Raw genomic sequence first — 27,492 nt, 5'->3', positions numbered from 1 at the left:
CTCGACCTGAATTCTTTCTTGTGCAAGATCCAAGAACACTCTCTTGGGGTCTGCTTCTGGATCGAGATCTTTTTCCTGCATAGGATTACAGCCGTGAGCCACCTCACCTGGTCAATTCTTGATTCTATCCTGTAAATTGTCCTTGGAGTTTTCTGCAAGTGCCTGCCCTATGACTTCCTCACTTTGTGAATCAGTCCTTCACATCCTCCTCTCTCAGTAACCCAGAAGCCCCAGATTCTAACTTCCTTGTGATACAGGAGTTAAGAAGAAATTACGTAGGCAGACAGTGAGGGTACGGAAGTCCTTGGTAAGGTTTCTCTTTTAATGAAAGAAGGCCCAAAGCATTTTCCCTTTTAACAAAGAGCAGCTTGTAAAATCGGGCTGCAGACATAGATGGCGGCAGTTGTGCCAATCATGTTCAAAATGGCAGCCCCATCTTCCCTTGTCTGCCAGCCACGTGTACAGTAAGGAGCACACATGATGGCACCAGCCAAGGGGCAAGTTCATTTGCATAACAAACTTAGGGTGGAGCGGCCAACCTTCCCAGCTATGTAAACATCGCACCTGATCAAACCAATCTGTGAGCCCTACCTAAATCAGACACTGCCTCCTCAAGCTGGACTATAAAGTCTAGCCAGCCTTTTCTTCTTGGAAGTCCCTTCTCTCACTAGACAGAGAGAAAGCTGTTTTCCTTTCTCTTTCTTTTGCCTATTAACCTTCCCTCCTAAACTCCTTGCGTGCGTTCAAGTCCTAAATTCTCCTGGCATGGGACGGCAAACCCTGGATATTTACCCCAGACAACTAGCTGCTTCACTTGCACTGGATCTTGAGGGCTGAGGAGATTTTTGGCCTTTTTAGTTGTTGTTGTTGAGACAGAGTCTTGCTCTGTCACTCAGGCTGGAGTACAATAGCTGGGTCTCAGCTCACTGCAACCTCTGCCTCCCAGGTTCAAGTGATTCTCCTGCCTCAACCTCCTGAGTAGCTGGGATTACAGGCACACGTCACCACGCCTGGTTAATTTTTGTATTTTTAGTAGAGACGGAGTTTCACCATGTTGGCCAGACTGGTTTTGAACTCCTGACCTCATGACCCGCCCACCTTGGCCTCCCGTGTCCCACCGATTTTTGGCCTTTAACAGGAACTCCATCACTTCCGGTTTTCCTTGGAGACTCTTGATGGCCCAGGTTCAGTTTATACCTACTGTGAGAGCAAGAACTTGAGTAATGTATGGCTGGACCCTTTTGGAAAGAAAACAATTTTCATGGACTTGACTTAAATTTTTTCTATAATTTAAATGTGTGCAAACGAGTAACTATGAACTCCTTATGCTTCAGGTATTTAAGCAGTTATAAAACCAAAGCAAAGTAGCAATAGATACAAACAAAAGTATAAAGGCAAGTTTAACATTAACATTAATTTAACGTAATAGTTTTTTTTCTGAAATGAAGTTGCTGCTGGCAACAGACCATGTACTGCCTGATGAAGGTTCTTCTGCACTTGGCACAGGATTCCACCATGTACCTGGCGATGACTCAGTTCTTCCCCTTCTCATGTCTATTCAAATTACTGCGAAATCCTTGTTAGTACTTGTCTTCTGGCCTTCACTTGGTACAAATGCAACCAAGACAATTAAAGTGATACACAGGTAAATGCAAATGCAGGCACTCACAAGCAGGGCCAGGATCAGTTACAAACGACCCAAAACACGCTTATAATACTTTTTAAAAGCTAGGCGTGGAACTTAACAGTTTTCACAGGTATTCATGGGTCCTCAGGAGTCCAGAGACCTTAGCTTGAGAAACACTCTCCCAGCACTGACCTTGACTTCCAGTGTGACCTTGAGGTAAGTATTTACCATTTTTGGATCTCTGTATATTTTTTGTACACAAACAAGGATAATTTGGGCCACCAGTTTTCTTGGGAGATAAAAGAAGCTAGAGGAGTTAGAGACAATGTTCCAAGATGTTCACGGACTAGAGGGAAAGGATAGAATGTATTACCGACCTCTAGAGCTGGAAAAAGAATGGTGGCTGAGATCCTCCAGCCTAGCTTTGGCTCTGGAGTCAAAAAGACTCAGATGTGGGCCAAGCGCTGTGGCACTTGCCTGTAACCTCACCACACTGGGAGGCTGTGGCAGAAGGATTGCTTGAGGCCAGGAGTTTGAGACTAGCCTAAGTAACATGGTGAGAGCCTGTCTCTACCAAAAAAAAAAAAATTAGCCAGGTGTGGTGGTACACGCCTGTAGTGTCAGCTACTCAGGAGGTTGAGATGGGAGGATCGCTTGAGCCCAGGCAGTTGAGGCTGCAGTGAGCTGTGATTGCACCACTGCACTCGAGCCTGGGTGACAGAGTGAGACCTTGTCTCAAGAAAAAAAAGGAAAAAGAAAATTGGCCAGGCACCGTGGCTCACGCCTGTAATTCCAACACTTTGGGAGGCCGAGGTAGGGTCATCACCTGGGGTCAGGAGTTTGAGACCAGCCTGGCCAACATAGTGAAACCCTGTCTCGGCCAAAAATTATCTGGGCGTGGTGGTGGGCACCTGTAATCCCAGCTACTTGGGAGGCTGAGGCAGGAGAATCATTTGAACCTGGGAGGCAGAGGTTGCGGTGAGCCGAGATTGTGCTATTGCACTCCAGCCTGGGTGACAGAGCAAGACTCCATCTCCAAAAGAAGAGAAAGTGAAGATTCTAAGATTCTGCCTACAAATGACAATATCTCTGATATATGTAAATTAGTTTATTGCACCCTAAGCAGCCCCGCGGCTGCCCTAGGCTTCCAGTCAGCCTTTCTGACCTCTCTCTGTGGCTTTGGGGTTCTTCCCGCCATTCCCTGCCTAGGCCGGGAAAGCCGCTTTCACTTTCCTTCCACTTTCCAGTAATTGGAGTTGGTCGCCTGTGCAGCAAGCGCCCCCAAGTGGCCTTCCTGTTCACTGCTGGCACCATAGGCCAAAAGAATACTGCAAATTTACCAAGGTGGGGCTTCCCAGAGAGGCAGGAGTTAACAGTCCAGTCCAGAGGCCCAGCGAGCCATTCTACATCCCCATTTCCTTTTCAGAAGACAGATGGAGGAATGCAGGGGAAGTTCTGGGTAGGAAGCAGCCACTTGCCATTAAGTGGCAATTAAATTGCCGTTGCAATTTAAGGTAAATTGCAGCACCTCTGGGCCTAGTTTTCTTTCCTCTCTCTCTCTTTTTTAGTGACAGAGTCTTGCTCCATCACTTAGGCTGGCGTGCAGTGGTGTGATCATAGTCACTATTACCTCGAACTGTGGGGCTCAAGCCATCTTCCTGCCTCAGCCTCTGGGTAGCTGGGATTACAGGGTTTTCCCTCCCTCCGTCCCTCCCTCTCTCTCTCCCTCCCCCCCTTCCTTTCTTTCTTTCTGAGACGGAGTTTTGCTCTTGTTGCCCAGGCTGGAGCGCAATGGCGCGATCTCGGCTCACCGCAACCTCCGCCTCCTGGGTTTAAGCAATTCTCCTGCCTCAGCATCCCAAGTAGCTGGGACTACAGGCACGCGCCACCATGCCCAGCCAATTATTTTATTTTTAGTAGAGACGGGCTTTCACCATGTTGACCAGGATGGTCTCTATCCCCTGACCTTGTGATCCACCCACCTTGGCTTCCCAAAGTGCTGGGATTACAGACATGAGCCACCGCACCCAGCCAGGATTTTCTTTTTATGAAGAGCCCTGCCCCACCCATGTCAGAGGGCCCCAAGGAGGCAAACACGGGGCCGTTGAAAATGCTGGTAGAACACCTAGCATGTGCACTGCTGTCCTAGCTGGAGGCTGAGGGAAGCACCACGAGACTGCACAGGATAAATCGGGATGAACTCCTCCCTTCCCTCAGCCATTACTCTGAACTCTGTATCCCACGTGCTGCTGCCAAAAACAACTTTAACACAAATCTAAACATGTCATTTCCCAGCTCAAAACCCCAAGGTTCTTTCTCCCCACCTTCAGAATAAGCCAAACTACTCAACAATAGGTTCCAAATCTGCCTTTCTGGTTTCACTCGTGGGGTGGACCCTTCTTCCAGGCGAGGCTGCATTTGAACATAGCCATATTCACGACTCCCTGCCTTGGCTCCTCTGCTTCTCCGGCCAGGAATGACCTGACCTCATCTCTGCACATCTTAGCACGACTTAAGGCCCAGTTCAAGCTCCAACTCCTCCCTGAGGTCTTCCTAAGTCTTGCCTCCTGTCCCACTCAGTAGGACCTGGCCTGCTCCCTCCCTGGGTTCCCACAACCCTTTCTAGCTCTGCCTGTAGCACGGTGTTCTGTCTTCTGTGACTACATACATGTATATGTCTAACACTCTCTAGATTGTAAAGGCCTGGAAGGTGGGGAGCGGGTCCGTTACTGAATGCATCTTTCACAGCTCTCCCTATCAGGCCCCTGCCCTATGCAAACTTTTTTTTTTTGAGACAGAGTTTCACACTTGTTGCCTAGGCTGGAGTGCAACATTACGTTCTCAGCTCACTGCAACCTCTGCCTCTCAGGTTCAAGCAATTCTCCTGTCTCAGCCTCCTGAGTAGCTGGAATTACAGGTGCCTGCCACCATGCCCAGCTGATTTTTTTGAATTTTTAATAGAGATGGGGTTTCACCAGGGGTTTGGCCAGGCTGCTCTGGAACTCCTGACCTTGTGATCCACCTGCCTTGGCCTCCCAAAGTGCTGGGATTACAGGTATGAGCCACTACACCCGGTGCCCTATGCAAACTCTTAATAACAACTGTTTGTGGAATGACTTGGGAGGTGGCACTCAGAGATCCCAAGTGACACATGAGAAATCCAGAGAGAGATCATGTTCGTGGAGTCTGGATGGTTGCTTCCATCAATGGGCCTGTACCTTGCAGATACTGTCTCATTATCTTCCAAACAGATTCCGGGTCAGTGATTATTACCTCCCTCTTATTGGTGTAGACTCAGCCAAGGGAAGCCAGATGGTGAGTCAGAATCTTAACCCTCCGTCTCAGATGCAGAGCCCTGCCTTCTCCCCTCCTGTTTGGTACTCTGCTTCCTCTTGCATGCTGTGAGAGGCCTCATTACTCCTCTTCTCTCCTCCAGCCCCTCCAAGCCTAATTCATCACCTTTGTCTTAGGGATCATAGTTTCCAAACCAAGGACTTCTAAACATTGTCTGACAATGCCATTTTCTGGGGGGAGGGGCAAGGTCTTGCTCCGTGGCTCAGGCTGGGGCGCAGCTGTGCAATCAGGGCATACTGCAGACTCCGCCTCCTGCGCTCCGGTGATCCTCCCTCCCAGCCTCCTGGCCGGGACTACTGGTGTGCATCACCACACCCAGCTCATTTTTGTATTTTTTGTAGAGATGGGGTTTTGCCATGTTGCCCAGACTGGTCTCGAACTTCTTGGCTCAAGTGATCCGCCCTACTTGGCCTCCCAAAGTGCTGGGATTATAGGCATGAGCCACCTCAACTGGCGACATTGTCATTGGTCTTTAAGAGATGATGGTTTAGGCTTTGAAATTGGGGTTGTTTGTGAAAACTGAGAGTGTCTTTTGGTCTCAGATACTTCCTATGGCCATTGGTGTAATTGGAGGGAAGCTCTCGCCATATACAATATTTGTCAGGCAGCCAACTAAGAAACTGGGATTCTGGTTCCCTCCAGGGTGCAAACTCCTGGGAGAAGGAAGTGAATTCTCAGGGGCCCAGAAGGAGTCTCTGTCCCTCTGCCAGTCAATTCTAATCTCTCTTCTCCCCTCAAGTCAGCTGCCCCCCACCCCCAACTTCTGGCTCTTTCTCAGTCTCTCCTGGATTCTCCCCCTCTGGAGGGCCTGAGCTCCCGGCCACCACCAGCCAACACCGCTTTCTGCTGCTTCTGCCTCCCTTCATCTCCTTTTGTCTGGGGTTTCTTTGTCTGGGGTCTCCGTTTGGTTCTGTTTCACAGCTCTCAGCCTCCCCTCCCTTTCTCCCCGGCCAGGCTGCTCCCTCCCTCTCTGCGGGGGCCTCGAGGCTCGGTGAGGGGAGCGGGACTTGGTTGCCATGGTCACATCGAAGCCAGCCGCAGCTGGCCCAGGCAGCTGCTCCTGGGCCCGGGGCCCCGGACTCTCGGACAAAGCCAGGCAGCTTTGGCAGCCCCAGACCCGAAACCCCAAAGGCCTAAGACTGGGGGGACTTGGACCTAGGAGAATCCTGAGCTGGAGGTGAGAGGGAGGAAGCCAGAGCTGAACTGGGAGGGCAGGAGTGGGTGCTGGAGCTGGGCCCTCCCCTTGTGGGGAGGGACCAGGCTTCCTGGCTGGAGGTACAGTGGGAGGAGGGGATCTTCCCAGAGCTCGGCAGGGAGGAGGGGAGGGACCGGGAATAGAGTTGGGGGTCATGGTGTGGTAAATGGGCTGAGGGGCTAGGGTGTCCCTAGCGGGGGGCTGTTGTCCAGAAACAGGTTAGATTCTCTCTTTGGGCCTCATGTCCCCATCTGTCCCGCAGGTGCCTCTTCCTTTCTCAGCCTTTTATACTTCTCATCTCCCCAAGTCCCTTAGCTTTACGCTCTGCGCCCCAGTCTCCTCCTCTTTCCTTCGACTTTGTTTCACTGCAGCCCCTTCTCTCCCCTTGTCCTTGCTTCTTGTCCCCTTGGTCTGTCTGCCCAGCTCCCAGCCTCCTCAGTTCCCTGCCTTCCTCCCTTAGGCCTTGTTCCCAACACTGTTTCCCCTCTGAGGCCACTTCGGTTCCCTTATCCAGTTCAGCCCTTTTCTTCCCAAACTTCAGTCTCCTCCTCCAAGCCCCTGGGGCTTCCCACCTTTTGCTGCGTGTCCTGTCTCCATCCTCCTTTTCCTCTCTCAGAGCCGTCTGCTCCGCCTTGGCCTCGGTCCATCTCCTCGGCCTTGGCCTCAGTCCATCTCCTGTCTCTCTGGGAGTTCCCTCACCATCGTCCCCATCTGACCATGAGCCTCCCCTCCCTCCTCTGGTCCCTTGCCCCTTTCTTCCCCATCCCCCAGGCTATCCACAGCTGAGCTCTGTTTCATCTCTCTCCCAAAGCTACATCATCTCCGTCTCCTCCTTCACTCCCTGGCCTCAGTTTCCAGTTTGTATTCAGTGGCATCAGGTCTGACTCACACCCAAGGCTCTGTTCACTCTTTCACCCTGCCCCCCACCCGTCACTTCTCACTCCCCCCAGCTGCTGACCCAGCCTGCTCCCCCAGAGGCAGCTGCAGCTCCGGGGACTGCGGTTAGTGCATGTGTGGAGGACCATCTGGTCTATCCTCTCGTTCGCTGGTCCTCCTGGGCTTCCCTCCTGTGGCCAGGCAGCCTGCAGGCCTGAAGCTGCCCTTTCCCCTCTCCTACATGACTCTCCTCACATTTTTTCAGCTGTTTCCCGTCCTCTCCTTCCTGGGCAGGAGGATGCCATTGGCTTGAAGGGGAGAGAAGTCCAGAATGGGAGGGCATGGTAGAGGGTCATTCGGGGGTTCTGGGGGACACCAGGGGCCTCTGGGATTGGGAGTGATGCAGGAGATATAGGACGGGCTCTGGGGATCATGGTTGGGGGATCTGGCCCTCTTGGTCTTTGGTGCTGCTCTCTGGGCCCCGGGATGGCTGGGATTTCCCTCTGAGGCCCCTGGGAATCTCAGCTCCAAGTCCTGCATTCCAGCTGGCTCCAGCTCCCTTTCTGTTGTCACTTGACTCCACTGGGCCCCAGCCCTGCATCCCTCCCACTCCTCCAGCCTGGTGCTGGGGCGAGGTGGGCATCACCGCTAGGAATTTCTCCTGAGGCAGTGAGAAGAGGGGACAAAGGTTTCAGGACTCTCTAGCTCCCTCTGCTCTCCCCAGCGCACCCCTCTGTCTGGCACTGCCATGCCACTTAACCAGGGTCAGCGTGGGCCTGGGGTGTGGAATGTCCCACCAGGGTATGACGGGCTGTAGCTTGCCTGGCAGGCCTGTCGGGGCTTTCCCAGAGCACAGCTCCTGGAAGGAGGGGCTGTGGCTGCCAGGTGAGGTGACTTTGGAAGCCTTGGTCCCACCCCCAGCCTGGCCCCACCCCCAGCCCAGCGTCTCCTGGACCTGGATTCCCCAGCTGCTGTCTCTGGAGGGGTAGGTGCTCTGGGGGAATCCCTGGGGGCTTGGTGGGACCAGGAGGCGGGAAGAGGCTGCTCTCTGAGTGACCCTGGGGCTGTCTGTTAGCAGGTCCCTCAGCCGTTGGAACGTCCTTGGGCTTCTGAACTAGTGCCCATGTGTGCCAAGGGCCAGCTTCTTCCTGGCAGTGCTTTTGTGTACTTGTCTGGTTGGGACTTTGTGTTTCTTTCTTAGAACTGTTGTCTGGGACTGCAAGCAGGGTATGTTTTTATCTACTGTGAGGGGCATGGGGCGGAGATCTGCAGTGGAGAGGCCGTCCTGTGACCGTGACATTGCCTAGGTAGTGAGCAGGTGTAGGGGTTTGGAGAGAGGTGAGGGGCTGAGGTAGTGCTGAGTGGGGAGAAAGCACCTCCCACCACAAGCTGTTCTGTCCCCTCCGTCCTCTGTCCAGCAGCTCTCCCACTTGCTTTGCCTACTCAGTCTCACTGTGTCATCTTCTCTGGGTCTCTAGGTCCCCTTCCTTTTTGACTGTGTCTGATTTTCCCTGTGCCTCCATCCTTCTCCTGCTCCTCTTCTTCCTCCTCCCCACCACCCAACTTGTCCTGGCCTCATTTTTGGCCTCTTCTGGCCAGTGATCAGACCCTCCAGCCCACCAGGGCCAGAGCTGGTTCGGGCTGAGGGAGGCTTGCTGTGAGGAGGACTCCTGACTCCCTTCCCCTCGCCACGCCACTGGGAGCCCAGGGGAATCAGAGCCTGGGAGCCTGGACCCCGGGGTCCCAGAGAAGGCCATGCAGAAAGAGGAACTGGGAGGAGAGGGGAGAGAGGAAGGGGTTAGAAGACCCTGCAGAGAGAAACTGGGAGGAGAAGGGAGAGAGGAAGGGGTTAGAAGAGAGTGGGCCCACCATCAGGCTCTGGGACCTTCCAGGTTGGGCCGCAGGGGCGGGAGCGCACAGGCTGCTGGGGAGGAGCAAAGGTTGGTGGGGTAAGAGCGCTCTAGGGCCTGGCTGGACAGGTGATCCCTGAGCCCGGCTTCCTTCTCCGGGCAAACTCCCGCAGCTGGGCTGGGCCGAGCCTGTGGGAACCTGCTCCTAACTCCGTGCCCTGAGGCTGCTCCCCTTCGCCTCTCCCAACAGGAACCGAGCCCAGAAGTAGGAGGGGCGTCTTCCCCTCGTGGGCCCTGAGCCGGCCTGCAGCCGGCTCCCTGGGGCGCCAGTTTTGGAGGTTCTCGTTTGGGGAGGCGGGCGGCTGGGCTGCCTGAGAGCGCCCGGGCGGGCTCGGCGGGCGGGTTACCTGGGGGAGGCCGGGAGCGAGCGCGGGGTGGGCGTGGCGGGCGCGGGGCCGGGAGCGCGGCGCCGGGCGTGGGAGCCACCGGGACGACTCTGTCCGGGAGGGGGAAGGGAGGGCGGCGAGCGCGAACGCGCGGCAAGAAGGCCGAAGGGAGGGAGCGGGGCGAGGAGCGGGCGGAGGAAGGGAGGGAGCTGAGGCGAGGGGGAGGCGGCGCCTGGGCCCGAGCCGCCCCAGCCCTGGCTCCTCTCCCCGGAACAGGCCCCCGACAGCTGCTCGCGGGAGCCGCCTCCCGACACCCGAGCCCCGCCGGCGCCTCCCGCTCCCGGCTCCCGGCTCCTGGCTCCCTCCGTCTCCCCCGCCCCTCGCCCCGCCGCCGAGGAGGCCCCGCTCCGGGGTCGGACGCCTGGGTCTGCCGGGAAGAGCGATGAGAGGTAGGGAGAGCGGCGGGCGGACCCCGCGGGCGGAGGCCGGGGGCTCTCGGGGTGGGGGCGCGCGGTGGTGGCTGCAGGGCGAGGGGCGGGGGAGGCAGGACGTCCCGGGCCGTGCTTGCTCGTCCAGCTCTTCCAAGCCTCCCTGCCCGCCTCCCCGACGCTTGGCTTACAGTCTGAAAATCGGAGGCGGGGGCTGGGGGAGGTGAAGCCCCTGACCTCCCAGCATTGAGGGAAGTCCCGCTTCACTCAGTGTGGAGGAACTGAGCCCCGGGAGGAGGTGCTCCTGTGCGGCCCCACTGAGTCAGCTCATCCGCCCCCTGGAGAGCTGGCCCTGCCCTCCACCTGGCCAGTCCCCGCGGGCATCTACTAACTGCTAAGCCTCCACTCAGCCACGTCCCAGTGGGACAGTCTGGTCACAGTCCAGCAGAAAGAGGGACTGGCACTCTAACCCACCAGTGACACCGCTCTTCCCGGCTGGATGGTCAGTTGGCTCTGCCATGAGAGAATGTCACTGTCAGTGAGCGCCAGCCTCAGGGTCCCACCCCCCACGCCTGGCTCCTGGCTGGACATTTCCTTCCCAGCACTTCCAGCAGCCAGAGGCTGGCGCCCAAGCCCCCTGGCCGTTGCGGAGGGCCTGTAGGTTTGTGCAGGACTGAGCGGTGTGGTGGAGAAGGTGAAAGGAGAGCGACTGGAAAGGCGGGGAAAGGCTGTTGTCCTTATTGCCATTCTTCCCACCCAGCACCCACCTGTTCCCTGCCCCCTCCACGACCCTCTGGCTTGGTCACCCATGTATGTTACAGGCTGGGCCCCGGTTCTCTGGGGATCCTGTGCCCAAGGGCTTGGGCGTGTGAGTCTCACGCTGTCTTCTGGTCACAGAGCATGTGGTGTCTGTCATTTCATGTTCACAGGTGTCTGAAGGTGGCTATTCACTGAGCGATGGGGTTGGACTTGAAGGAATGCCAAGGTGTGGACGGGCTGATGTGTGCATGAGCTTCTGTGTTTGCCGGGTCTCTGGAACTCTGTGAGGGTTGTCAGAGATGCTGAGAGGGGGGGTGTGTGCATGCCACATTTAGCCTCGCTGTTTAGAGCCAGCTCAGTAAGTTCGTGTGTCTCACCGTGTATTTGTGTGTGTGTGTGTGTGTGTGTGTGTGTGTTGTCTGAGTGGGACATGGGGGTTGGGAGAGGAGCATGAAGGGCTTGAGGCAGGGTGGGTGGCCTGACCCCTGGTTTGTCTTGGTTGTAATGGGGTGGGATTGGGGAAGGTCTTCTGGGCCTGTCCTCTCCTGCCCTCTGTGTGACTGACTGTGGGCTGAAGAACCAGTGGAGAGAGAGGAGGTGACTGGGGGTGTTAGAGAATAGAGAGCCCAGATGTCTCTGTGCTTCTCTGTGCTCCTCTGCTTGGCTTTGTGCCCCATGTTTCTGAGCCTGCTCTATTTACCTCTTGCATTGTGGCTCTCGCTCTGTCTCCCCATGCCGCCTATCCTCTGCCTGCCTTTGTATCTCTGCCCCAGGCTCCTCTAGGCTCTGAGTGGCTCCGATGACTCATCTGGGATAGGCAAGAAGGTTACTCTGGGGAACAAGAGCCCCGCTGTTCCCAAGAGAGGTGGGGGTGGAGAGCGGCACCCAGGAATTCCGAGCCAGTCTCCTGGGACTCTGGGGGCCTGCTCCCCGGTGCTGGACCCTAAGGGACCAGGCGTGATGCCTTCTAGTTCTAGCCTCTACCAACTGAGTGCCCCCCACAACTTCAGTCATCCCCCTCAGCTGCTGCTTCAGAGCTCTGGGGTCTCAGCTGCCTCTTACATTCCTGCCCTAGTGCATTGTGGGAGCAGCTGGAGGAGGACAAAGGGATGGGGGAGTATCCCCCACTCCTCCTACCTCCTGGGGTGACCTGCCTTCCTTGTCTTTAGACCCGCCCTCATCTCCAAGGCAACTCAGCCTTTCCTCAGTCCCTCAGAGGCAGCCACCTTCTGAAAGTGGGGGACGGAATGTCTAGGTCTCAGGAAGGTATAGCAGGAGTAACTGGGTCCAGGACGCCCTGGACCTGATAAGAGGTGGCAGTAGAGCCCCTCAGGACTCTAGGGCCTGGAGACTTCAGTACAGGGCTCTGGGGCCAGTACAGGTTAGAATAGCTTTTCCTGCAGCAGGGCAGGGAAGAGTAGATACTTTCTAAGTTTGTAAGGAGATGCCATTTAGAATGGTTTTAGGTGGGATAAGCTTCCTGGGCCTGAGGAACAGAGTAGGGATTCTCAAACTTGAATGGGCACAGATCACCTGGGGATTGTGTTAAAATGTAGATAAATGCGCCGGGCGCGGTGGCTCACGTCTGTAATCCCAGCACTTTGGGAGGCCAAGGCGGGTAGATCACGAGGTCAAGAGATCAAGACCATCCTGGTCAACATGGTGAAACCCCATCTCTACTAAAAACACAAAAAATTAGCTGGGCATGGTGGCGCATGCTTGTAATCCCAGCTACTCAGGAGGCTGAGGCAGGAGAATTGCCTGAACCCAGGAGGCGGAGGTTGCGGTGAGCCGAGATCGCGCCATTGCACTCCAGCTTGGGTAACAAGAGCGAAACTCTGTCTCAGAAAAAAAAAAAAATGTAGATAAATGTATTTATGTTACAGAATTTAGAAAGATAGTACAATCTACCTGTCTTTTCTCTTATTATTTGCTTTTCTTTTGCCCCATTCATGTTAACTCTTGTTACATTGTTATATTCTATTATATATCCTCTCTCTCTAAGCATGCAAACAGGTATATATACAAACATGGTGCTTTTTTATTCTATTTTTGAAAGGTGGGGCTGGGCGAGGTGGCTCATGCCTGTAATGCCAGCACTTTGGGAGGCTGAGGCGGGCGGATCACCTGAGGTCAGGAGTTTGAGACCAAAAACCCGGCTCTACTAAAAGTACAAAAATTAGCTGGGCATGGTGGCGGGTGCCTGTAATCCCAGCTACTCAGGAGGCTGAGGCAGGAGAATCGCTTGATCCTGGGAGGCAGAGGTTGTAGTGAGCCAAGATCACGCCACTGCATTTCAGCCTGGGAGACAAGAGCAAGATTCTGTCTCAAAAATAAATAAATAAATAAAATAAAGGTGGCATAATTTTTTAGACTTCTGTAGCTTGCATTTCTTATTCAACAGATGCATGGGCTGGGCGTGGGGGCTCATGCCTGTAATCCCAGCACTTTGGGAAGCCAAGGCAGGTGGATCACCAGGTCAGGAGCCCAAGACCAGCCTGGCCAACGTGGTGAAACCCCATCTCTACTAACAATACAAAAATTAGCTGGGCGTGGTGATGCGTGCCTGTAGTCCCAGCTACTCCAGAGGCTGAGGCAGGAGAATCACTTAAACCTGGGAGGCAGAGGTTGCAGTGAGCTGAGATCATGCCATTGCACTCCAGCCTGGGTGACAGAGGGAGACTCTGTCTTGGAAAACAAACAAACAAACAAACAAACAAACAGATGCACAAGGAAATTACACTGTTAGGAATTTATTGCCTCTTTGTTACTTTTCATAGCTGTGTAGTAGTCCATAAACTTATTTTTTAAAAAAATTCCAGACTGTCCCCTGTGGGCATTCACATATCTTGCAGATTTATGTCCTTACAAAAGGTGCCATAATAAACATCTTTGAACATATCTTCTTTTTTTTCCTTCTTTTTTATTTTTCATTTTATTTATTTATTTATTTATTTTGAGATGGAGTTTTGCTCTTCTTGCCCAGGCTGCAGTGCAATGGTGCAATCTCAGCTCACTACAACCTCTGCCTCCTGGGTTCAAGTGATTTTCCTACCTTATCCTCCCGAGTAGCTGGAATTACAGGCATGTGCCACCATGCCTGGCTCATTTTTTTGTATTTTTAGTAGAGACAGGGTTTCTCCATGTTGGTTAGGCTGGTCTTGAACTTCTACCTCAGGTGATCTGCCCACCTCAGCCTTCCAAACACTGGGATTACAGGTGTGAGCCATTATGCCTGGCTAATTTTTACTTTTTTAAAGAGATAGGGTCTCACTATGTTGACCAGGCTGGTCTTTAACTCCTGACCTCAAGTGATCCTTCCATCAGCTTCCCAAAGTGCTGGGATTACAGGCGTGAGCCACCAGACCCAGCCCTGCACATATGTTCTTACTTCCTGGTGCTTCTCTCACCCCATTTGGGTAGATCATTAGGAGAGGGAATGCTGGGATGAAGAGGATGTGCAATTTTAATTGTAATAGACATTGCTAGATCACTTTCCAAACAGAGGATAGCACTGCATTTCTGCCATCGAGCATGGTGCCTCCCTTTTCATCACTCTCCACCACTTGTATATGTTACAGCCTTAAAAAATATCTTGTCAATCGGCTTGGTATTTCCCTGATGCTCGTGAATTTGATCATTAAAAAAAAAATGTTTGTTGGCAATTTGGCTTTGCTTTTCTATGAAATGACTATTCACTTCTTTGGCTGTTTCTTTCTTGGGTTGCTTATGTATTTTTTCTTGTCAGTTCCTAAGGGGCGTTAGTTTATTGTACTTACTAAACCTTTTCCTGCTGTGTGTGTTATAAAGATTTTTCACACACTTGTTGTTTGTTCTAAGCCATTGTTTATGGGGGTATTTTGCCCATTTTTGATAGGAGAAATGGGGCTTTGGGAAGTTATCTAACTGATTTCTGCCCTAGTTTCTTCATGTGTTAAATATGGAGAGTAACAGTATCTACCTTATGAAGTGACTGTGAAGATAAAATTATGGATTCTGTTTAAGGGTTTAGGCCAGTGTCTGGCACAGGGGAAGCATTCTAAAAATACAGCTGATGCTGTTAAACAATGACTGTTGTTGTCGTTTTACCGTTATTATCCCCAAAGTGGCCCATTCTGTCTATTGCTGTCAGCTATGACTCAATCCCCCTGATTAACTTACCCACCACCCGTTTTATCCCCTGCAGAGATGCTGCCCCCACCCCCTTAGGCCTGCGGGATCAGGAGCTATGGGGCCAGGGGCCCTCTTATCTTTACTGCTGCTGCTCTTGGTGGCAACTGGAGATGCTGACATGAAGGGACATTTTGATCCTGGTGAGGAGACTGAATCATGGGTCCCTGAGGGACAGGGCTTGGGAGGTGGAGAGTTGGGGGCCTTGACCTGTCACATGCCTGTTTTTTACTCAGCCAAGTGCCGCTATGCCCTGGGCATGCAGGACCGGACCATCCCAGACAGTGACATCTCTGCTTCCAGCTCCTGGTCAGACTCCACTGCCGCCCGCCACAGCAGGTACTTGGCACACCTGGCACAGTTGCAGCTACCCCGAGGGGAGCTCCTGGGACCTCAACTTCCTCTCCAACCCCTCTGCCCATGCCAGTGAAACCCCTGCAGTCTGAGGGGCGAATGAAGTGGGGTTTAAGTACTGGAGACAGAGGCAGACCTGGGGCCAGATGTTCTCTGTGCCCCCCTTCACCCTCCCAGGTTGGAGAGCAGTGACGGGGATGGGGCGTGGTGCCCTGCAGGGTCGGTGTTTCCCAAGGAGGAGGAGTACTTGCAGGTGGATCTACAACGGCTGCACCTGGTGGCTCTGGTGGGCACCCAGGGACGGCATGCGGGAGGCCTGGGCAAGGAGTTCTCCCGGAGCTACCGGCTGCGTTACTCCCGGGATGGTCGCCGCTGGATGGACTGGAAGGACCGCTGGGGTCAGGAGGTGAGGCTGGCATGGGCAGCACCCAGAGGAGGTTGTCTCTCCTCACTTCCAGCTGTACTTTAAACACCACCTATACACTGATGACTCTCCAGTACATTATCTCCAGCCCAAGCCTCTCACCTGACCTCCAAACGGTGTTGTAAACCTGGCCACCTTTTGGACTTCTCCGCCTAGATGTCCATTTTTTTTTTAACAGATGGGATCTTGCTACATTGCCCAGGCTGGTCTTCAACTCCTGGGCTCAGTGATCCTCTCACTTTAGCCTCCCAAAGTGCTGGGATTACAAGCACTTGTAGCCAGCCACCTAGATGTCTAATAGGCATCTCAAACGTACCTTTAGCTTCCCAAGCTGAATTTGATTCCCATTCACACCCTAACCCTGCTCCTCCCCCGGCATTCTCTACCTCCGGAAGTGGTATCACCATTGCCTGGTTGCCCAGCTGTATGTTAAGATGAAGTCCTTGATTCCTCTTTTTCTCTCACCTCCTTCCAAAGCAGCAGCCCCGTCTGTTCTACCTCCATGGCGTTCCTGAGCCCAGTCACTCCTCATCACCCACCTCTACTGCCCTAGGCCACCTGCCCGCCATCTCCAGCTTAGATGAGTGCAGTAGATGCTAGATGGGTCTCCCTGCTTCTGCCCTTTTCTGCCTGGAGTCAAATCTCCGCCTGGGGGCTGCATCCAGTGGACCTTAGAGCATGTAAATCAGATACATCACCCCTAGTTTACATGACCATGCTGGCGTTCCACTCTGCCAGAACAAAAGTTGAGCCTATAGCTGGGTGCAGGGTGCTCAGCCCAACCTGGCTCCCGCCTGCCTCGCTTGCTTCGTGTGCCTCCTTGGCCACACTGCCTTTCTTGTTGTTGCTGGAACAAGCCAGGGCTCGTTCCCACAGCTTCCGGACATTTTCTGCTTTCTCTGCCTGCAAAGCTCCTCCCCCAGATAACCACAAGCTCTCCCTCACTCCATTCTGTTCCCCGCCAGGTGTCATCTCCTCAGAGAGCCTTTTCTGGCCACCCACCTCACCGTTCTGTCCATACACCCTGCCTCCTGTTCTTCACAGCGTTTCCGCTGCTGGGATCTCAGTCCTGCAAGGGCAGGGACTGACGTTCACCACTGAGAACGTGCCTGGCACAGAGCGGGCACTCAGCCAACTTCTGCTGAATGGACAGAGGGAATGGGCTAAAGTGAAGGGGAAGCTGAGGCAGGGGTGCAGCGCTGGGAGGATTGGGGAGAATCTGGGCACAACGGGAGACAAATGGATGGAATCTGAGGACGAACCATCAGAGCTGCGAGAGGGTCAGAGGTCTCAGCTGCAGACCTTTGGTTTCACCCATGCCGGGCTGCACCCCACAGTGCTGTGTGCTCGGCACCACCCCTCATGGGTCTCCAAGTGGCCACTGTGGACTGGGCCAGGGAGCAGTTAGTGGCTGGGAAGTTAGATCTGACCTGGACCCTATCCCACCCACCTCCTGTTTCCTGGCCCACAGGTGATCTCAGGCAATGAGGACCCCGAGAGAGTGGTGCTGAAGGACCTTGGGCCCCCCATGGTTGCCCGACTGGTTCGCTTCTACCCCCGGGCTGACCGGGTCATGAGCGTCTGTCTGCGGGTGGAGCTTTACGGCTGCCTCTGGAGGGGTGAGTGGCTCAGCTCCCTGAGAATCTGTTTCTTGTGCGGGGGACTGGACTGTGGGGAGTGTGGAGAATGGGCATCCAGGATCCCCTTTCTCCTGCTGGGAAGCTGTCACTCCAGGGAGTAGGCTGGCCAGCATTATCTCCTCTGTGCCAGTGAGCCAGTGGAGAGATACGAGAAGGGACCTGAAACCTGCCCAGGCCTGATGCAGGGATGGGGACAGCTCCTTTGTGCCTCTGACCCTCATCCTCTTACCCTGCCCCAGATGGACTCCTGTCTTACACTGCCCCTGTAGGGCAGACAATGTACTTATCCGAGGCTGTGTACCTCAACGACTCCACCTACGATGGACATACTGTGGGCGGGTAAGAAAGGCCCCTGCAGGACATGGAGTTTGGGATGGGAGGGAGGACTGTGTGTGTGTGTATGTGTGTCTGTGTGTGTGTGTGTGTCTGTGTGTGTAGTGGAACTGGTAAGTAGGCTGAGAAGTGAGATGGAAGAACTGAGAAGAGGGATGGGTTAGGTGAGGCCTTAAAGGGTGGGACTAGGGTGACCACTAGCCCATGTGACTAGTGAATGAAAAAGGCACCGCTTTGGTAACACATTGTTGGAAATTGCTGCAATAAATATGCACATCATAGATTGAAATGGTGCCCCTTAGAGGTGGTGCCTTTGTGCTGGATGTGACCTGCAGAGTACCTGTGATAGTGCTGGGGCAGGGGTGGATAAAAGAGAAGGGCCAGCTGCATGAGCGTGGGGTGGGGTGGGAGTGGGATGGGTGCACGGGAGCCGGGCTGGCCAGGCCACTGTGCAGGGGGGCGGTGGGGGTGCAGAGTGCTGGATGTCAAGACCATCTTCCCTTCCAACCTCCTCTTCCTTGGTCCCCTCTTCTGCAGACTGCAGTATGGGGGTCTGGGCCAGCTGGCAGACGGCGTGGTGGGGCTGGATGACTTTAGGAAGAGTCAGGAATTACGGGTCTGGCCAGGCTATGACTATGTGGGATGGAGCAACCACAGCTTCCCCAGTGGCTACGTGGAGATGGAGTTTGAGTTTGACCGGCTGAGGGCCTTCCAGGCCATGCAGGTGAGTGAGTCTGGCTCTTGAGGAGGGCTCTGAAGCCATGGCGGGTGCTGCTGGGGTGCCCCCAGCACTCTCCTAGCCTTGACCCTGTGCCCTGTTCCCTTCCCCCCAGGTCCACTGTAACAACATGCACACGCTGGGAGCCCGCCTGCCTGGCGGGGTGGAATGCCGCTTCAGGAGGGGCCCTGCCATGGCCTGGGAGGGGGAGCCCATGCGCCACAACCTGGGGGGCAACCTGGGGGACCCCAGAGCCCGGGCTGTCTCAGTGCCCCTGGGCGGCCGTGTGGCTCGCTTTCTGCAGTGCCGCTTCCTCTTTGCGGGGCCCTGGTTACTCTTCAGCGAAATCTCCTTCATCTCTGGTAAGCCCTGGAGTAGCCCTGCCCCCAGCCCCTGAGATTGACAACTGATTTCATTCCTAACCCTCCAGTGCCCCCAAAATATTCATTGCTCATAATATTTACCCATCATCTACAACGCTTCTCAATTAGGGATACCCCAAATAGCTTGTACCCCTTTCTGCCTCTTGCTCTCTGCATATCTGCCTTTCCTTTGTAAGCCCCTCCCCCATGACTGTTACTGAGCCAGTGTGGTAGTACTGGTTGTTAAAATATTGAAATACTTCTGTATTACTTGAGAAATAGCCTCTTCTCTAAGCCTCCAGATACCCGCCCTCTGCCTCCCTACAATCCAGCAACTATAGGGTTAATGCCCACCACAGCTGGGGACTTCCAGGACCCTGCTCCCCCAGCTGCCACTGGTCAGTGCTTGCCTATTGAGAATCAAATTTGTGAAGTGGACCATATTAAAAAATAAAAAAAGAATCACCCCTGCTTCTGCTCCTTTGCACAGCAATCCAGTGCCTCCCCTGGCTTTCCCCCTCATTTACCTCCCTGCTTTCTTCTGTTCCTTCTCCCAGATGTGGTGAACAATTCCTCTCCAGCGCTGGGAGGCACCTTCCCGCCAGCCCCCTGGTGGCCACCTGGCCCACCTCCCACCAACTTCAGCAGCTTGGGTGAGCAGCCTTGGGTGGGAGTGTGGACCCTCTGCACCCTTCTCCCTGGGCCTCCCTCTCGGCTGGAGTGGGAGCCCCCTGTGGTGCTGACCCTGCTGCCTCCTCCAGAGCTGGAGCCCAGGGGCCAGCAGCCCGTGGCCAAGGCGGAGGGGAGCCCGACCGCCATCCTCATCGGCTGCCTGGTGGCCATCATCCTGCTGCTGTTGCTCATCATTGCCCTCATGCTCTGGCGGCTGCACTGGCGCAGGCTCCTCAGCAAGGTGGGCACAGCTGCAGCATGCGGGGTGGCGGGGGGAGGCCAGGCCCCAGCATGAGCCAGGGTCCAGTGGGGCCTGCAGGGCACAGTCCACTAGCATCCCAAGAGGAGGGCTTAGTAAAGAGACCACTTACACCATGTCGAAGGGGGTGTGGGGCTCACAAGGAGGGCTGCTCCCCAGCCCCGGGCCTGCTAAGCGGAGAGAAGCTGGCAAATACCAGGACCCGGAGGAGAGGGTCCATGGAGAGGGCACCTTGACAGGGGCAGTAGACTTTGGTTCTGGGATGCAGCTGGCCCGCGTCTACCCCTCAGGGAGGGCCTGGGAGAATAGATACCCTGACCTCACTTTCTGCCCCAAACTCCTGCCGGGCTCCTCTCTGGCAACCCCAAACCAGGTCTGTTGGTGCAGTCTACACTGCTCAGCCTTGGGGCAGAAGCAGGGTGGAGACAGGTGGAGAGTGGGGCTGGAGGGGCAAAGGGACGGTGTCTGGCACACCCCAATCCACATCTTCTAGCTGAAGTCCAGTGGCAGTGATATATATTAAGGTTGATGGCTGGGCACAGTGGCTCACTCCTGTAATCTTAGCACTTTGGGAGGCCAAGGCAGGAGGATCACCTGAGGTCAAGAGTTCGAGACCAGCCTGGCTGACATGGTAAAATCCCATCTCTTCTAAGAACACAAAAAATTAGTCAGGCTTGGTAGCTCATGCCTGTACTCTCAGCTACTCGGGAGGCTGAGGCATGAATCTCTTGAATCCGGGAGGTGAAGGTTACAGTGAGCCGAGATCACACCATTGCACTTCAGCGTGGGCAACAAGAGTGAAATTCCATCTCAAAAAAAATAAAGGGTTGATAGTTATGGACTGGGCAGATTAGGGTTAGAATCCCATTGTGGGACATCAGGGAAGTTACCTCCATGCTCTTGAGCCTCACTTTCTCTACCTGTGAGATGGTGCCATGGTATCTACAGCTGTGGGGCTCCTGTGAGGGCTGAGGGAGGGAACGTAGGGATGCACGCAGCGGAGCGCCAGGCTGTGTGTGCTGAGCAGCACGGGTGACACCTCCCATCCCCATGACAAGGCTGAGCGGCGGGTGTTGGAAGAGGAGCTGACGGTTCACCTCTCTGTACCTGGGGACACTATCCTCATCAACAACCGCCCAGGTCCTAGAGAGCCACCCCCGTACCAGGAGCCCCGGCCTCGTGGGAATCCGCCGCACTCTGCTCCCTGTGTCCCGAATGGCTCTGGTGAGACCTGCCCTGTTCCAGTCGCATCTCTGTTCTCTCTGCTGTTTTCTTATTGTATCCCTTTCCCGTTCTTTTTTTTTTCTTGTCTTCTCCAGTTTCTACTTGTTTTCTTCTCTCTGTGCCCCTGGTTACTGTCTGTATCACTCCTTGTCCCTAGCATATAGTCTCTCTCCAGAGTTTCCCATGTATTACCCATAACCCCCGTGGTCCCATCCTGTCTGTGTCCCACAGACATCTCTCTTTGTTGTACCCTCATGTGTCTCCCGGGCCCCTCTGCTTTGTATTAGACTCACCACGTCTGTTCCTTCTATCCATCCATCCTCCATCATCCATCCTTCCATCTGTCAATCCTCCATCATCTTTCATTCTGTCTAAATTCATAAATCTATTTGTCCATCCATCCATCCACCCATATCCATCATCCATCTATCCATCTATATTCACACATCCATTTGTCCATCTATTGTCCATCCATCCAACAAAATATCTGTTTACCATCCATCCATCTATTCCTACGTCCCATCTGTCCATCCATTCATTATCCAGCCAGCTGTCCGTCACTCTGCAGGTCCTTGTTTTATCTTGTCTGTCTCTTAATGCAATCATCCCATCAGCCCTGGTCTTGCCCTATTCAAGGTCTCCCTGTCTGTCTAGCCTTGAGTCTCATCCCTTCCCGGTGTTTCCCCTCCTCCTTCTCCCGACAGCGTTGCTGCTCTCCAATCCAGCCTACCGCCTCCTTCTGGCCACTTACGCCCGTCCCCCTCGAGGCCCGGGCCCCCCCACACCCGCCTGGGCCAAACCCACCAACACCCAGGGTAAGCCCCTCTGCCCCTGGGCTCTGCCAGGCTCCCCATACCTCTACTGGGGCAGGGAAAAGCCCTCACACCTTGCACTTCCTCCTCTCCCCACTGTGGCCTATTCTGCTCTCCTGAGCTCCCAAGGAGGAAGCTCTTGTGCCCTTAACTCATCTCTGCTGCTGCTTGCTCTTTTTTAAGGCCTCTCTCTTGAGCTGAGGAGTAGAAAGCTTACTGGTCCCAGCTCTTCTCCCTCCTCCTCTTCCACACCATCTCTTCGGCTCTCCAGAGCTAGACAGGAGGTTGCTGTGGTGGTCCCCAACTCATGTAACGCCTCCTTTATTCTCCCTTCTCTCTAGAGCTGCGAGGAGGAGGGCTCTCCCCCCGGGCGCTTGCCCTCTCCCCTACATGTGTCCTCTCTCTGCAGTCCCAGAGGTGAAGGCTCATGCCCTGACCCTTTCCGTCTGCCCCTCCTCTCCTTGATGTTGCCTTCTCATTGTGGCCCCTTCCCCAGGGCTAAGAGGGGACAGCTCTGCTTCCTCTCTTGTCTGTAGACTACTCGTGTTGGGGCTGTGAGCAGCTGTTACCCTCCCGCTCTCTGTGTGCCTCTGTCTCTGCTTGTTGTTGAGCTTGGTGTGTTGGGTTGAAAGGGTTGGGAGGGCTTGGCTGGGAGGAGCCAGGCTGAAAGCTTCAGGAGAGAAGCTAAGTGAAGGGGAGGGAGCTGGTGGCGAGTGGGACCAGGGTTTGGAAGGTGGAGGGTGCCTGGATGCTGGGACCGTCCTGAGGTAGGTGGATGAATTTTTCCAGCCAAGACTTATATCATGGTCTTTTGAGAGGCCCTAGGGAGGCCCTACAAAGTAATACTTTATGACAGGTTTGCTCAACCATATTCATTGCCTTGAAAACCTCTGGAATAGCTAACTCTCATCCCATGCCAGTGTCTTCCTGGTTTGAGGTCGGTGCATGGAATACGGGGGAGATACGGCATAGACCCAGTCTCTCACTTGACTGGGAGACTCGGGGCCCTCCAGGGGGCTGAGGCGGGGAGAACTACAGCTCTTGGGCTGTTCCTGACGCCTCGTCCTGTCTTCTTTCCCCTCATCCCTGCAGCCTGCAGTGGGGACTATATGGAGCCTGAGAAGCCAGGTGCCCCGCTTCTGCCCCCACCTCCCCAGAACAGCGTCCCCCATTATGCCGAGGCTGACATTGTCACCCTGCAGGGCGTCACCGGGGGCAATACCTATGCTGTGCCCGCGCTGCCCCCAGGGGCAGTTGGGGATGGGCCCCCCAGAGTGGATTTCCCTCGATCACGGCTCCGCTTCAAGGAGAAGCTTGGCGAGGGCCAGTTTGGGGAGGTAAGGAGGGTGCCTACTAAGCCATCAGTCATGTCTGGCCCTAGTGGGTGCTCTGATGCCATGCCTACACATCCCTGCCCAGGAACCTTTGTCATTTGTGACCGTATTAACCTGTTTGACTCTGACTGCCTAGTAAATGAGCTTCTTTCTCCAGGTGCACCTGTGTGAGGTCGACAGCCCTCAAGATCTGGTCAGTCTTGATTTCCCCCTGAACGTGCGTAAGGGACAGCCCTTGCTGGTAGCTGTCAAGATCTTACGGCCGGATGCCACCAAGAATGCCAGGTGAGGACCAGGGATGGCATCTGGAAGAAGGGAGGGGAGGCCATGAAGAGTGGGGAGCCACCTAGAGAGAATAATAGCAGAGTCCAGCAGAGGGGTGGCATCTGGGGGAGGGGATTTGCGTGTATGCTGGGGGTGGGAGTGCCTGACTCATCTGAGTAGCAGGAGGTGCAGGCCACCCACTTGGCTCTCCTCGTCACCTCCCTGTTCTCCAGGAATGATTTCCTAAAGGAGGTGAAGATCATGTCAAGGCTCAAGGACCCAAACATCATCCGGCTGCTGGGTGTGTGTGTGCAGGACGACCCCCTCTGCATGATTACTGACTACATGGAGAACGGCGACCTCAACCAGTTCCTCAGTGCCCACCAGCTGGAGGACAAGGCAGCCGAGGGGGCCCCCAGGGATGGGCAGGCTGCACAGGGGCCCACCATCAGGTATCTGCCTACCCAGGCTGGGCCTTGCTGAGAATTCCCCAAGGGGGTCTCCTCCTCTCCCCTCACTCTAGCCTGGAAGAAAAGAGGGGAACGTGGGGTGGGGAAGGCAGGGAGAGGTTCCAGGAAGGCCTGGGATGAGGAATATGTGACAAGTTAATCCAGGAACATGGACAGAAAGGCTGGAGGTCTACGCGAGAGTGGTGAAGGGACTTGGGCCCTGTTGTGAAGTCCGTTTTGCTTTCTCTCACCCTTACTTCCCTGAGTCCAGACTGGGGAATAAAATAAAAGAAGAGTCAATAAAAGAAGAGCCCCCTAGGGGTGGATAGACCTGGGAGACTGAGAGGGAACTGACCCCTGGCCTCACGTGGGCATTCCACCTCCCCATGGGGAGCCAGAGTGACCTGTCCGGGGAGTGGGCTCTCTTTCCTCTCCTGGGTGGGAATCTGCGAAGCTGCCCCCAGTGACCCTCTGTCGGCTCCCTTCTCAGCTACCCAATGCTGTTGCACGTGGCAGCCCAGATCGCTTCGGGCATGCGCTATCTGGCCACGCTTAACTTTGTACATCGGGACCTGGCCACGCGGAACTGCCTGGTTGGGGAAAATTTCACCATCAAAATTGCAGACTTTGGCATGAGCCGGAACCTCTACGCTGGGGACTATTACCGTGTGCAGGGCCGGGCGGTGCTGCCCATCCGCTGGATGGCCTGGGAGTGCATCCTCATGGTGAGCAGCCCGAGGACAGGCAGGCAGGGGCAGGGCAGGTGAGAAAACACTGGCTGCCACTCACAGCCAGCCCTGGTCTCCGTCAGTCACGTACTTTCTCTGGATTGCATTTTACAGAACCGCTTCTGTAAAATGAGGTTTTCCTGGCCCAAGGGACTGGGGAAAGCAGGAGCTGCAGTGTGATGGGTCCAGGAGCCAGGAGTGGGTACTGGGGATGGAGACAGGGTGGCAGAGAGCTGGACAGATGCAGTGAGGGAGGAAGCTGGAGATAGAAGGGGTTGGGTAGGGAGACTGAGGGTCAGGACCAGAAAGTGGGGGTGGATGGAGAGGAAGGAGGAGCAGAAGGAAGAGGTGGGCCAGGGCCCTGGAGAGAGGACCAGAGCATGGAGAGGAAAGGCAGAGCCTGAGGGAGAGGAGGTGGAAAAGGTGGCCAGCAGAGGAGAGTGGAGAGCCTGGTGTGGGGAGGCATCAGGCCTGCGTGGAGCCCAGAGTGGACGTGGGGCTTCCGACAGGAATGAGGAGGGTCTTGGTTGCCTGATGTCCCTGTCTGCTTTTGCTGCATTCTCTGCATCCCAGGGGAAGTTCACAACTGCAAGTGATGTGTGGGCCTTTGGAGTGACCCTGTGGGAGGTGCTGATGCTTTGCAGGGCCCAGCCCTTTGGGCAACTCACCGACGAGCAGGTCATCGAGAACGCGGGGGAGTTCTTCCGGGACCAGGGCCGGCAGGTCAGAGTGGAGGAGAGGGAATATGAGTCCAAGGTGGGGGACGGAAGGGGCAGAGCTCGTCACTTTGGGACTAAAGAGTATTTGTTCCCTGCCTCTCATTCACACTTCCACAATGCAGGTGTACCTGTCCCGGCCGCCTGCCTGCCCGCAGGGCCTATATGAGCTGATGCTTCGGTGCTGGAGTCGGGAGTCTGAGCAGCGACCACCCTTTTCCCAGCTGCATCGGTTCCTGGCAGAGGACGCTCTCAACACCGTGTGAATCACACATCCAGCTGCCCCTCCCTCAGGGAGGATCCAGAGGAAGCCAGTGACACTAAAACAAGAGGAGCCAATGGCACCCCTGCCCTTCTCCTCCCGACGGCCTATCACCTCTAATAGAGGCAGTGAGACTGCAGGTGGGCTGGCCCACCCAGGGAGCTGATGCCCCTTCTCCCCTTCCCGGACACACTCTTATGTCCCCTTCCTGTTCTTCTTTCCCAGAAGCCCCTGTTGCCCACCCAGCTGGCCCTGTGGATGGGATCCTCTCCAACCTCCTCTAGCCATCCCTTGGGGAAGGGTGGGGGGAAATATAGGACAGACACTGGACATGGCCCATTGGAGCACCTGGGCCCCACTGGACAACACTGGTTCCTGGAGAGGTGGCTGCACCCCCAGCTTCTCTCTCCCTGTCACACACTGGACCCCACTGGCTGAGAATCTGGGGGCTGAGGAGGACAAGGAGGAGAGGAAAACCTTCCCTTGTGCCTGCTCCTGGACTTGTCCTCAGCTTGGGCTTCTTCCTCCTCCATCACCTGAAACACTGGACCTGGGGGTGGCCCCGCCCCAGCCCTCAGTCACCCCACTTCCCACCGGCGGTCTTGTAGCTAGAACTTCTCTAAGCCTGTACGTTTCTGTGGAGTAAATATTGGGATTAGGGGGAAAGAGAGAGCGATGGCCTGTAGCCTTGGGGTTGGACATCTCTATCGTAGCTGCCACATTGATTTTTCTATAATCACTTGGGGTTTGTACATTTTTGGGGGGAGAGACACAGATTTTTACACTAATATATGGACCTAGCTTGAGGCAATTTTAATCCCCTGCAGTAGGCAGGTAATAATAAAGGTTGAGTTTTCCACAACTGTGAGTGGGTTTCTTGGGGATTTGGTAACTCTGCCCCCTGCACCTCCCTCTTAAACCACTTCCTATCTTCCTTTTTTCCTCCCTCTCCCCATTCCATTTCCCATCACCTATTTTGCCCAGCATTGTTCTGTTTCTGCATAATCCAGGCCTTTGCCTGTGGGACCTCAGGAGATGCGTGAATGTCTTAGCGCCGAACCTTCTCAACTCAGGGGTGCTCTGCTGGAGGCCCAGTGGGAATGCAGTCAGGCCAGGGCTTCCAAACCTTTTTTGTTCCATAAACCCCTTTAGCAGGCTGTAGAGAACTACTGAGTCCTCCTCAGAATCAGGTTTTAAAACCTATAAAATGGGCTGGGCACAGTGGCTCATCCACGTAATCCCAGCACTTTGGGAGACTGAGGCGGGTAGATCACTTGAGGTCAGGAGTTCGAGACCAATCTGGCCAACATAGCGAAACCCCATCTCTACTGAAGATATAAAAATTAGTAGGGTGTGGTGGCATGCACGTGTAATCTCAGCTACTTGGGAGGCTGAGGCAGGAGAATTGCTTAGAACCCGGGAGGTGGAGGTTGCAGTGAACCGAGATCCCACCACTGTGCTCCAGCCTAGGCAACAGAGTGAGGCTGTCTCAAAAACAAAACAACAAAACCCATCAAATGTCCAGGATTATAAAGGAAACCAATAGGAACAGTTTACCAAAATGCTAAAAAATATGAAAGTAATGTGCTTCTTTTTAATGTATTTAATAATAAGATCTAGAAACAGGTGTAATAACCTACTGACGTTTTCCAAATACTAATGAGCAGAAGCCATACTTGAGATTTCCACAACAATCGCAGTGAGACATACAAGTAGCTGTGGTGTCAATTAGTGACAAGTCAAAGGTACTGCTAATAGTACTGGAGGTTTTACCCATATTCATAATTGAAGGAAATGCTAAATTTCAATTAGAGGTTAGTAAAAATAAAGGTGTAAGTTCTTTTTCTTGTCCAAATTCTAGAACCCATCTGGCTCCCCAGGGTCTGGAAATCCTGGGGTGGAATCCCTGCATTAGGCCAGGCAAGTGTGCAAATGCCCCAGTGGGGGTGGGGGATGGGTTGTTGGGATGGAAACCAGAACCAAGAGCCTCAGTTATCTCAGGGTTGGAAGGATGAGCTGCAACCACCAAGAGAGCAGTTAACAGAAGGGTTTAAATTTGGTTGGAAAGCAAAAATTGGCTGTCGTAATCCCAACACTATGAAAAGCAGAGGTGGGAGGATTTCTTGAGCCCAGGAGTTCAGAACCAGCCTGGGTTGAACATTTCAAGCCCACTCTGGCCCCCATTTCTATTAACAACAACAACAAAACAATTAGCTAGGCTTGGGGCACACCAGCAACTTGGGAGGTGGAGGTGGGAGGATAACTTGAGCCCATGAGGTTAAGGCTGCAGTGAGCC

The 27,492-nt window shown here is 54.6% G+C and overlaps 1 protein-coding gene across 18 annotated transcripts; it reads left to right on the top strand.

Annotated features, from left to right (window-relative positions):
• The first annotated feature begins 5,868 nt into the window (after positions 1–5,868).
• DDR1 (discoidin domain receptor tyrosine kinase 1) lies at positions 5,869–26,058 on the top strand. 18 transcript variants are annotated; one of them, XM_017510446.2, is made up of 20 exons: positions 5,890–6,158; positions 9,565–9,737; positions 10,646–10,701; positions 14,662–14,788; positions 14,882–14,984; positions 15,177–15,405; positions 16,895–17,042; positions 17,303–17,402; positions 17,934–18,120; positions 18,230–18,476; positions 19,034–19,129; positions 19,238–19,389; positions 20,466–20,631; positions 21,336–21,446; positions 22,536–22,780; positions 22,935–23,062; positions 23,275–23,493; positions 23,981–24,215; positions 24,792–24,941; positions 25,060–26,048. In XM_017510446.2, exons 4-20 carry the CDS (start codon positions 14,704–14,706, stop codon positions 25,198–25,200), a joined length of 2,742 nt encoding a protein of 913 aa, XP_017365935.1. In that variant the 5' UTR covers positions 5,890–6,158; positions 9,565–9,737; positions 10,646–10,701; positions 14,662–14,703; the 3' UTR covers positions 25,201–26,048. The 18 variants fall into 18 exon arrangements, with proteins under 18 accessions (XP_037588001.1, XP_037588005.1, XP_017365935.1 ...); XM_017510445.2 differs by lacking the exon at positions 5,890–6,158 and adding an exon at positions 7,974–8,037 and having other exon boundaries at positions 25,060–26,058; XM_037732071.1 differs by lacking the exon at positions 5,890–6,158 and adding an exon at positions 8,853–8,992.
• The last annotated feature ends 1,434 nt before the right edge of the window (positions 26,059–27,492 follow it).

Source organism: Cebus imitator, unplaced genomic scaffold (assembly GCF_001604975.1).
Source record: "Cebus imitator isolate Cc_AM_T3 unplaced genomic scaffold, Cebus_imitator-1.0 Scaffold440, whole genome shotgun sequence".
NCBI lineage: Eukaryota > Metazoa > Chordata > Mammalia > Primates > Cebidae > Cebus > Cebus imitator.
Note: the sequence above shows the minus strand (reverse complement) of the source record. Positions and strands in the feature narration are given on the sequence as shown.

Bases quoted from the DNA above. Each gene is read 5' to 3' on its own strand.
- DDR1 (XM_017510445.2), top strand. From the start codon at position 14,704: ATGGGGCCAGGGGCCCTCTTATCTTTACTGCTGCTGCTCTTGGTGGCA. The intron at 14,789-14,881 runs GTGAGGAGACTG...TTTTTTACTCAG, and splicing joins GAAGGGACATTTTGATCCTG to CCAAGTGCCGCTATGCCCTG. The intron at 14,985-15,176 runs GTACTTGGCACA...TCACCCTCCCAG, and splicing joins ACTGCCGCCCGCCACAGCAG to GTTGGAGAGCAGTGACGGGG.